An 11960-nucleotide genomic window follows, 5' to 3' on the forward strand; every position below is an offset into this window, starting at 1 on the left:
GTATGTTAAATTTCTATCATTATAAAAGTCGAATAAAAGAGAAAAATGTAGATACACAAACGAATGAAGGATGGTTTCCACTAGTAATTATAAAAAATATTGTCTCTTTATATATTAATAAAGAAAAGTGGAGTTGGATGTATTTTTTATCACGCTAATTTATTTTAATAAAATTATTTGAATTTTAAAATTTAAAACTCAATCTTAGATATCAGTATGATAATGAGTTCCATCCATCACAACTATATTCTTATTTTATGAAACCCAACTCGCCTTTTTCTTCTACCCCACACAATACAAAGCCTACAAATAAATGTAAAATAAAAATAATAATAATGAAGAAGCAACATCATAGGGATCTCATCATCACAATCGCATTTCTACTTTGTCAAACTTAACTTTCTCTTTCCCATTACTTAAATAAAAGATAAAATATAAATATAATTAATGTATAATTTTAGATAAAACACAAGAAAGTTTATCTTATGCATTCTGCATATGTATCATCTGATTGCGTGTTGCAATTGCCATTGATCTAACACATATTTGTATTCTGTTTATTTTAGTAAGCATACAGAAATCTTCCCACTAAAGGTCTTACATACAATGCTAATCACACTGCAGATATCTTCTTTTTAATGCAATGCCTGCAGTGAAGTTTGTAACTTTATGCAAACTAATCCAAACCCTCACTGTTAGTAGGCTGACTCGGTTGAATTGGATATACCCAATTTATCAACAAGCTTTACATCTTATTCATCATATACTTTACAAAAATCATACAACTATTTTCTGTAAAATGTTGAGTAAAAGTAAAATGAAAAATCCAATATGAAGCTGCAATGTTGTTCCTTCAAATTCAATAAATGCTTCAGAACTCATACAGTGGCCCTGCACCAGAAAATAGAGATTATGGACTAAAAGTGTATGTCAGGACAGGAGTATTATTTTATAGCTTTTCAATATATTCATCTTAATGAAAAAAACATGAAGCCTCGACAAAAGATAGTTGTTGCAATCTCAGTTCATTCAAATTTCAGGCAAGTGAGGTATGTTTATATATGAAAAGAAACTTGTCTAGATTATTTGGCTAAATTTCAACTATACCTAAATTTGCCATGACTTCTTCATTTTCAATCTCTGCATCAGTGAAAGTCAGGGCTTTCTGCAGCTTCCTTGGAGAGAACACCTCAACCTCAATCATGTATGTGGCCGTCACTGGTCTGTGGTCTGAAAACTTGAGTTCATTCCTTCCATATCTAAGTAATCTCATTCCCAAGCCGTATGAAAGAATACGATCACACCTGAAAGTAATTGCAAATTTTACAAAGCAGGATCACTTATATAAAGAAAGATTTTGCCAACAAGATTGTTAAGAGATTGGTAAATACACCATATTAAGTACTTTTCTAATTATTAAGAGAAAAAAAAAAAGAACTGAACTCATAACTATACAAACAGACATTGACAGAATTTGAAGCATACCATGATGGTATTCGCCTCCCAACCTTTGGGTCTTCACCGCAGTATTTGTCTGAATTAATCTCATACTTATAAGTTGGTGGGAAGTTTAATGCACCTTCTGACCATCCATGAAATACACCTTTCTCCAATTCTTTTGTAAGCTATCATAATAAGATGTCAATAAAAATACACAGTCAGACCTACCTTACTACTCAAGTTCATTTTTTATGCTCCTAACTTTCAACATCAATCTATCTTGTGATACCAAAATGAAAAATGGCAAGGATAACTTGCTCCAACTTGGAAGCATTCAGAATTGTATAATTTGTTGGAGATAAGCCGCTTTTTAAAGTTCATTTATTAATAATAAATGAATACAAATTTTATTTTATAAATTAGTTTTATAAGATTAAGTTAAACTTAAACATTTCTTAACATGTTAATTGTTCACTATGTCATGTTATTAGATATTGTTGTCATTTGAATACTGTTATCTAAGTTACAACAAGGATACATGATTAAATATCATCACCATACATTTTTATTTTCATAAAATCGCTAAAAAAAGTCCTAACTGACACAAATGTTCACTTTTAGATAAAGGATGCCAAAGCTAATAAACTATGACAAACTATACGGTCATCACACTTATCGCAAAAAGAGTGTCAAACAAACAATAGGGTAAAGTCACCTACATAAATATAGATAATTTAATAAAAATCTAACTCAGAATAGTGTAAACAACAGTTTGAAACAAATAAATTTTGATGTACTTTGTTTTTGGAATACTTGTTTCACATAAGTAAAATAAATCTCTAAATTACCCAATCAGGTAATAGAAAAGTTGGTTATATCAGTAACAAAGGCTTACTAGAGAAATCTGGGAACCATATTCTGATCAAAGGTGCAGATATGGAGCATATGATTGTGCAGTTCACATCGGGTAAGAGTATATAAAAAACTATTACCTGGTCTTTCTCAATCAATTTGGACCATTGCTTTTTTGAGATAAAATCTCTGGTTTTCTCATATGACAAGTTGATACGATAATTCAGATCACCCAACCAAATTATTCTTCTGCAAAGTGCAAATAAATTGGAATCAATCAAGTGGTTATAGTTCTTTTAGACCAAACTTGTAAATACAGAATTAAAGGGAATAATCATCATGAAAACAATCCCATTGAAAAAAGTCAAATAATCATCCTTTTGAACTCCATCGACTAAACACCAAAAGGAATACACATGAGCCTAGCTTAAATCAAGTTAGCAATTTCAACATTCAAACTTCTCCATCTCTCTCACTACATATTCTCTAAACCACTTATAATTCTCACCTAGGAGAATAAATAATTTAGGTGTGAGTGGACATTAACATTAACAATGTCAACACCCATGTTGGGGCATGATATAATTCAAGGATACAGAAATTTGGTAAAACAACAGCAGTAATGGTGCTAAATGGAAAAACCTACAACCAGATAATTTAGTGCACTTGGTAAATAGAGCATGAGGGTGGAGCGCTGCATCAGTTCCAGGAACTAGAAACATTTTAGTTTATCTTGGTATGTAAAACATGCACTCACTCATGGTCAAGGATCTTTCTGGGAACCCCAATATCAGCAAGAGTATAAAATTGGGTTCTTTGATGTATTTCGCGAACATCAGCATTTCTTTTAAGTTCATCTACTTCCCTTTCACCTGCCGTAAGGTGGGTGCATATGAAACAAAAGAGTGTCTGGTATATAGACATGCTGATAGATATTGATCCCTGAAAATTTGTAGAAGTCTCTCATCATCTAATAATTACATCAACACTGATCAGATGCCAAGATCACTCAACAAAAACATGACTAATATACCTATCATTGATTGGTGAGCACACCATATATTAACAACACTATATTACTTTATGTGGCAGTGGCACCACCAAACATACCTGCTGTATTCCAGTCCACAATTGATGCCAAAAATATATACAAGAGCCTAATATGGAAAGCTAGTAATGCAGAAAACTTTATATAAGGAAGGGAACAAGAGAAAGGTGTCTGGGACAAACATTAGAAAGTCAAGCAGAAAAGAAAAAAAAAGATATTCTAAAGAAAGGGATAAAGACCTTGTTACCAATATAGCCCATAATACCGACACCAACACTTGACACCTTTAAATTCTGAATATGTTTACGCAAGCTACGACGAACCCATATGGTGATGAAAATCCCAACCATCTGTTTGCTCACTATCCTTACATATGACGATCTCCTTTTCCGCTTCATCAAAGCTTCGAGGTCAATTTCAGCAAGAAAAGCTATGTCATCCATGGTTGGCTTGAAAGAATGACATGTTCTGAAAGACTTTGATGCTGAAAAGGATCTGATGGAGCTAAAAGAAGTTGGTCTATCAAATTGTCGAGATATCAAATGCAGTGGTGGCTCTGGCCAACTCAAACCAATCCTATCAGAACCACTAATCATTCTGGATAGCTTATTTGTCTGTTCAGAAGATGATGTTTCCGTTTTCTGGGACAAATTTTCGTCACGGAAACAATTTAGCCTACTCAACCTCTTTCCATCAGAAAACTGTCTCTGTAAATCATTGCCAATATCAGCGGCATCTGAAGCCAAGACTTCTTCATCCGTGCTTGGCTTATCCCTCCCTCCATCATAAACATTGTGATCTTCTTCATCCACATGATGCACTTCCTCACCAATGTCACTGTCGCTTTCAAGTAAAATTTCTTCTTCTATGTCTGCCACATCATCTGATGGCTTAAATTTTGATGGAGATGGAGGATCACTGAAGGATTTCATCTTTGGAACTTTTGGTCTAACTCTATTCAGTGTATCTCGAATAATGTTTTCCCATTTTGGTACTGGCCGAGTATCTCCAGCACCAAAAATGTTACCAGGATTTAATGGTACAATCTCCTGAAGACTGCGGCATTGTAATTTGTTATGTTCTAGTCAAACAAGGGGAACAAATATTCGTATGCATATATGAAGAGTAAAATATCTGTGTAAAGAATGTGTATTCATGTGAACATACAAAATATTATAGAACCATAAAAAGAATGATAAAGGACAGTGTACAACTTACCCAAGAACATAGATATCAGCTGGTTCGTTAATGCCTACCCAATCATCAATATCAAGATCATCAGGTGGAAGCTTTCCTCCAACATTCCATGTTCCGACACATACTCTGAGAGACAAATATTCACCAGAATCCAGATGAGAAATACCAACAAACGAACTATGTTTTCTACTCTTTCAATTCATAGCAATTAGAGTCTTTTCTTGCTAAAACACAAGACTAGTGCCTCACCTCAGTTCCTTCTTGCTTATATATTGAGACCTAAAAGTTAACGATTTTTGCCTCCTTAACCTTGGAAGAAATTCTGCAGTTCATTAGATATTTAGACGGTGTGTTAAAGACGAACAAGAAAAGCAGCATCCTAATCTTTGCAATTCTCAGATTGGAAGAAATTCAGAAGCTACAATTGCATATATGAGAAGGAGAAACTAATAATAACCATTTGACTCAATTGGAGCTTCTTCTCCTCTGCTGTCCCCAAACCGTGTCTGTTTTCCCCACCCTGCACAGACAGATCACAGAAACAGACAAACTGAAAAGGAGTTGTACAGTCTCAATTCTAAAGTTTCTGATAATTTTGACATAATCATAATGCTCCATTTCCATATTCTAAGAAAATTCAACCCAACACAGAGAAACACAAACTCACAGAGATATTCAAAACAATAGAAAGATAGTTGTATAGACTCACCTTCATCGTCTGATTCACTCTGAGGGTCATCCTCATTATCATCATCAGGGTCAGCACGGTAATCAGGCTCGTTGCTACCCATGTTAAGCCATTTCCGCATAACCACTCTAGCCCACAAGGGCTGCATGCAACACCAACCCAAAAAGCACATTTCAGCCGAAGCCCTTTGCACTGTGCCTCATTTTCTCAAGATCAACTAACCCCAACACACCAAAGACACACTCGCACAAGCATGCAGAAACAAGCCATGCACAGGCTCAGAGTAGACACACACAAACAAAAACACATACCTGTTGATTGTTTGCTTCTGATCCTTGCTTCATCACTTTAAAATCGGCTATATTTGGATGGAGGAGAAAGAGAAAAGGAAGACAAAAAATGAACTGAAGTACCTAGAAATAGAAAGGTTAGAATGGGAACATAAGAAAACAAATCAAAGCAGTTGCAAACATTGTCAAATCAGTTAGTTGATCTTGAAGCAGAAAAACAGGGTACTTTATTTTGATAATTATTGCTTACTTTCACATAGAATTCTTCGAAAGAAAAACAAATACTGCTACTTAAAACATGACTATTCACACATCATTAGAGATTATTCCGTAAGAAGTAATGAGGATCCATTCAGTCGAAAAATGACATCATTGGATCGTTATCTAATGGCTCATATTTATCTATTTCACTTTCACACGAAAATGAAAAATAAATAATAATAGTTGAATTAAACTTCGTCGTGACCAAAGATGGAAAAATGTGGTCCGTGGCCAAAACCACGGGACTTTAGCAAGTTGCAGACATTAACAGGTTGTCAGTTGGAGGTTGTGCTTATAAATTAGATCAACCGTACTCGCACATGTCAAACCTCCCTAACACGGCATGCCAAGGAGAAAAATCTTACACTAAAAACATTAGGTCTATTTATCTTTCATGTGCTTATAAGTTTTGATACTTTTTATTCCTTTTTATTAAATTCTTTTTGTTTTAAAGACTATTTAAAACATTTATATATCTCTTCATTATTTAATAGATCTAGTAACTTTTTATGTAAAGGACTAGTAACTTTTATTCTTTTTCATATTGAATCTTTAGTCACTTACACATCATTATCCATAGTGACCAAAAGAAATTATCATTGTGATTGATATAAATGATATAAATGAGGAGTTATTTATTATCTAATATATTTTCAATCAAAACAATAAAAATTACTTATTATTCTATATCTTGTATTAATCTAAAATATAAAAATTGAGTATTTAAAACAAATTTAGTTAAAAATACTTAAATTGATGGCCAAAACATTATATGCAACCAGCCAATTCATTAATGAAATTATTTGTATGTATGACATTAAATTATATTTTCACGTTGAATTCTTGTTTTATTGGAAAAAAGAAAGTGACTTTCTTCGTATGAGAAGTTTTAAATATGTTTATAAGGCTCGTATGAGTAAAGTAAAGGAAGAAAGTTCTATAAATAAGAGAGAAGTAATAATGTTTAAGAGGGTGGACCAAAGTCCTAATACCTTGTTTGGCATCAATCACCACTATTGATCCACTAGTTTTCAGGTAGAATTGACACTGACTGGTTTAATTAAGTTAATTCTCTTTCAGACTCATTATCTGTGGATTAATTAGTACGCGTGAAAAGCAACCACCCAACTAATGGGTGAGTCCATGGCAAAGGACAAATTAGTTTTGCATTCTTCTTCGACCAATTAGGTTCAAGAATAGACTTAGAAAGTGCTAAACAATATAACTCATCATGAGATTAAATCAACCCACCATTTCAATCACATCACACTTTCAATGAAGGTACCAACAAGTAGTTAAAAAAAAAACAAGATTGGAGAACGTCTCAGTAATTATTGAGTTATTATATATTAAACCTAGTAGAAAAAGTAAACCAGAAAAGCAACTAAAATGCGTAAAGACATTTTTGTTATTCAATTTTGGAATTAGTGGAAGTTGCACGATAAGAGTCACATGTATATTTTTTCAATTATAGATTAATGATGTTGAAAGAAACAACACTAATTGTCTGTAGTAATCATTTCTGTTTTCAAATGGACGGTGATTATCTTTTGAATAGCTATTTTATATGCATTATTATACTAATAGTGTTAATGCTTGCTTTTAAATTTAAGGAAAGACACTGACAAAAATTGAATATATATTTATTTTAAAAATACACTTTCTGACATCTATTTTTTCTTTTGTTTTACATCACTCTTGAAACAAGAAAGAACCAAATTAAAAAAAAAAAAAAAACCTTACGATGAATACAAATTAAAGTACCCAGAGACTTAATGTCGAGGACCAGAAACTATAATGGATCCACATGTAGTAGTTTGATCCAATTTTCTGTAAAACCAGTTTACTTCAATTAATTGATTATTTTATAGAACAAAACAATTCTTTTCTTATAGTTTAGTTTATGAATTGATGTAAGTTTTGTTTTCTAAAACATATTCCGGCACTAAAAGCTGATAAGTTTTCAACATTATTTTGATTTTTCATTATTAATGCAGTAATAATATGAATTGAAAGTTATAATAATACAACTAATAATATGAAAATTAAGTTTGATCGACAGTAAGCAAATTAAAAGGCCATGACTTGCCTTTGTTTGGAATCTTAAAAATAAAAGGATTGGAAAAGAAAAGGAAACTAAAAAGTATTAAATTTTCATCTAATTTTAAATAAACATTTGTAAAAACTCGTAAAAAAAAATTCTTTGCTGGGAAAAAGTGGAATATTTTGTTCTCATATCTATTTTGTGTCTTCTTAAGTTATAATCCATTACATGAAGAAACCCACAAAGATTCAGAGAAGGCACATGCATGTTACATTCAGACATTGACTTAGACATGTACTAGACACAATCATTTTTTCATATCCATAGCCACCATGCCATTCATTCCCAAAACAAAATTGGTCCAAAACTGCAATTTTTACATAACAAACTGACCAATTGTGTTTGACATAAAAGCCAATCTTTGTCGTCTCTTTCTAGTTCTTTGGTTTTTTGTAACTGTCATACTTTTTTATAGTGGAAAACACAAATGGCTCACATAATTGGTTATGATATTATAATAATAAAATAAAAATAAAAAGACAATGATGAATGTATAAATCATTGAAGTAACCGACTCTGTGTAATCGAATTTGAAATGTGTGTATGCATCACATGAGAGGTAGAGTGTATGTAATCTAATTTGTAACAAAAAAACAATTACATAATCCCAGTGTCTATCATATAGTTTTTGTTTTGGAAATTTTTTTATGAACTTTATGTGGAAGATCCACGATAGAAGGAGTATTTGGCTCGTAACTTTGGCACCATTATTGTGTCTGGCATGTGAAAAGTTGACTTCTACTACAGTTTTAATGTTCTGAAGGCAGAATGAACATAAAAGGGTTCACACATACATGGCTATGTTATTGATGAGTTTTACTTTAATTTTGAAAACCCATAAAAATATAAGAAAGTGGTATAATGATAGTATTACCCATAAGTAGGGGTGATTAGGAACAACTGAAAAAGAGTGGTGGGACAATGTCAATTTGATGCCATAATATTGATAAAGATGTGTAACTCATTCGTGTCCATGCACTTGTTAAAGATATAACTTTTTCATCTTTGTTATCCATAAAGATTGCTTTTAAAATTATCAATTTTACTTAGTATTTGAAAAATAGTAATGATATTATTATAAATCATACTTTACTAATATCACTTCTTATTTTTAATCATAGTGTTTTTTGTGTGTGTAATTTATACACAATTTTATATTTGTAAACCACCATAATATAAAGGACGTAAAACTATAATGAAAAGGACAACCCTGTTTCTAGTTTACTATTTTATCTGAAATGAAACTTTGGACCTGGGTGTCATTATTAGCTTTCTTTTTCTGCTAGGATATGTGCACCTAAACTTTTGATAAAAAGATATATAAGTATTTATATATTTATTAGTATGTAAACAAATAAAAGCAAAGATTTATAGGAGAAAAAGTTCGTGGTGTCTAATTAAATTAAAAAAAAATAGTTGATATACATAAAAAAAAATTAGAATTCTTTTATTACTTTTTACTATATAATTAAAAGTACACACTCAATTATATTATAATATCATCAATTAGTAACATATAAAAGATGATTTTATAATATAATTAATTATATGTACATTATACGTAACATTAATTGATTATTAATCAATTATATAATATAATATAATATAAAAAATAACAATAAATAATATTAAATAAATAATAATAATAATAATAATATTAAATATTAAATAAATTATATTATAAAAGTATTTAATAATATTATTAATAAAATAAGAAATAATAATAGTAAAAATAATAAAAATAACAATAAATATAAATATAACTATAACTATTTATAATAAAAAAATTATATAATAACAATAATAAATAATAGTATTAATTATAATAATAAAAATAAATAAAATAATAATATTAATAAAATTAAAATTCAATATTTAATTATTTATAATAATAATTTAAATATTATAAATATATTATTTTAAAATAATACTAATAAAAAAAATATGAATAATAATTATAACAAATAAAATAATAAAATTATAGAATAATAATAGTAAAAAATAAAAATAAATGAATTCATAAAATAATAATATTATAAAAAAAATTAATTTTAATTTAATTTTGTGAAAAAATTTCTTTTACATTTTTAAATGCTACATAATTAATAATTTTTGTAGTCGGAGTTAATCAAATGAGAATAGTGTTTTAACCAATATAAATAACTTATTTATGATTTTTTAAAATATAAAAATAAAATGGTTTATCAATTAAAATATTTTCGTATTTATCACCCCATCATCAATTTACTCACAAATTGTTTCGATTTTTTTTTTTAAATCCAAACAGCTTTATTTTCTAAATTTTTTTCTCATTTCATTTTTTTTCAATCTCTCAAATCCACGAAACAAACACTATCTTAATAATTTTTCATATATCTCCTCTCTCCTATAAATTTAAGTTATCACTAAATATACCCATCTCTAATTCACATATTTATAGTTAAGGAGCAGAATATCTCTTTGACAGTATTGCAGTTAAATATATTGATTTTTGGCATTTTTTTCTCCTTTATTTTTACATATTTTCATTCACTGCTTACCAGTTTTTATCTTTTAAATTATAAGTTATGAAGTCTACTTATCTTTTGATACAAAGGTTATGAAGTTTATTTGATGAGATATATTCAAATTTTATAATTTTAGTACTTATGTACATATTCTTATGTGTATGCTAACAATAATAGTTTTTAGTTTTATTTTCTAAAAAAGTGTTTTCTAGAAAATTTGTATAAAAATAAATCATCTAACCAATTAACAGGGTCAGCAATGTTTGTATAAAATCTTGAATTTAAATCACATTGTTGTTGTAATTCTAACTATCCTGGTAATTTGCATGATGAATGATTTTCGAAGAACCAAAGTTCTACTCTCCATATTCAATCATGTATTCATTAATTGCTTCACCGACAGATAAACTGATAAAGCACAAAAGTTTATATTTTACAGATGTAAAACATTGATACAGAAAAAGAGAAGATTATGAAGAAGAAAACAGAGAAAAAAGAACAGTAAGTATCATCGTACCTCTGAATATGAGATCAATCGACAGACCGAGGAAGTGCTGCTTCTTCTGCTGTTGCTGCTATCGTTACTTTCAAGCTTCTTCAGAGAAACCAAAAGGTTTATACTGCTTAAAATTGTATTGCTAGGTGGCTGTGTAACATATATATACACACGTAGAGAAAAATTACTCTTGTCGGTCCAGTGTTTTCTCTCTTGCAGCTAATGTTTGTGTGTGCAGAAGAAAATGTTTGGCGTAATTATTAAGTAATGAAAATGAGTAAGGGAGTGGGAGGGTCTCTTTCTTTCAACATCTTGTCGATTTGACCCGAGGATGTTGGTACACGTGGCCTTGCTTTGTGTCATAAATGTAAATTGAGACAAATGAATACAAAATAAATGTGTGGTAGTTTTTGAATGTGGTTCTTCATCATCTTTGAAGGTGGAAGCATGAAGAGAGACACAAGATTTGAACATGATGACAGCACCAGGCAAGGAATCCTACTCACAGAAGCAACACACATGTCTAATGTTCTCAACAAATCTTAATTGCTACAATCATCACTAAACAATCTTCTCATTCATGATCTGTGAGACAAGTTTCTCAGAGTTTCCATTTTTTTTCAATGTTTAAGAAAAAAAGTCATATTCATGGGATATTCTGAAATTCAAAAGTTAATTGATTTCCACTTGTAATATCAAAGAAAAATAATAAATGAAGCCAATACTTATTTTCTACTTCTATAATTAACATTAGAAAACTTTTATTGACTAAAGTAGCTATAATTATTGTTATTGTTTTGGATTTTTAAAAAATAATTTGGACCTGGCTTCACAAAATTAAGGTATAATGTTACCATAATTACCATAACCCATAAAACATGAGTAGGGTGTGCCTTCCGTTTACAATGTCTCGTTACTCGTTATGTAACAAGTTGGTTATCTGTCAAAAAATATTTATAAGTTTATAAATTTTAAATCAAATTATTTAAAATTAATTCTTTAAAATATAAACTCAAATAAAAAAATAAATTTAAATAAAATTGGATAATAAAATATTAGTATAAATAAGTTTAATTT

The 11960-nt window shown here is 29.8% G+C and overlaps 1 protein-coding gene across 5 annotated transcripts; it reads right to left on the reverse strand.

Annotated features, from left to right (window-relative positions):
• Window positions 1-530: 530 nt before the first annotated feature.
• LOC137827935 (type IV inositol polyphosphate 5-phosphatase 3) lies at window positions 531-11119 on the reverse strand. Of its 5 annotated transcripts, none has more exons than XM_068634309.1 (12): window positions 10905-11119; window positions 5537-5629; window positions 5247-5367; window positions 4995-5057; window positions 4787-4859; window positions 4559-4663; window positions 3580-4396; window positions 3050-3234; window positions 2433-2541; window positions 1486-1625; window positions 1108-1304; window positions 531-891 (listed from the first exon to the last, which is right to left on the reverse strand). In XM_068634309.1, exons 2-12 carry the CDS (start codon window positions 5567-5569, stop codon window positions 872-874), a joined length of 1863 nt encoding a protein of 620 aa, XP_068490410.1. In that variant the 5' UTR covers window positions 5570-5629; window positions 10905-11119; the 3' UTR covers window positions 531-871. The 5 variants fall into 5 exon arrangements, with proteins under 5 accessions (XP_068490410.1, XP_068490411.1, XP_068490412.1 ...); XM_068634310.1 differs by having other exon boundaries at window positions 5537-5638; XM_068634311.1 differs by lacking the exon at window positions 10905-11119 and adding an exon at window positions 5693-6039 and having other exon boundaries at window positions 5537-5638.
• Window positions 11120-11960: the final 841 nt, after the last annotated feature.

This window comes from Phaseolus vulgaris, chromosome 7 (assembly GCF_000499845.2).
Source record: "Phaseolus vulgaris cultivar G19833 chromosome 7, P. vulgaris v2.0, whole genome shotgun sequence".
NCBI classification, from domain to species: domain Eukaryota; kingdom Viridiplantae; phylum Streptophyta; class Magnoliopsida; order Fabales; family Fabaceae; genus Phaseolus; species Phaseolus vulgaris.

Excerpts from the sequence above, each read along its gene's own strand:
- LOC137827935 (XM_068634311.1), bottom strand. Across the intron at positions 4,860-4,994 it reads AGCTCCAATTGAGTCAAATG|AATTTCTTCCAAGGTTAAGG; the intron begins GTTATTATTAGT and ends AATGAACTGCAG. Across the intron at positions 3,235-3,579 it reads TGGGCTATATTGGTAACAAG|GGATCAATATCTATCAGCAT; the intron begins GTCTTTATCCCT and ends ACAAATTTTCAG.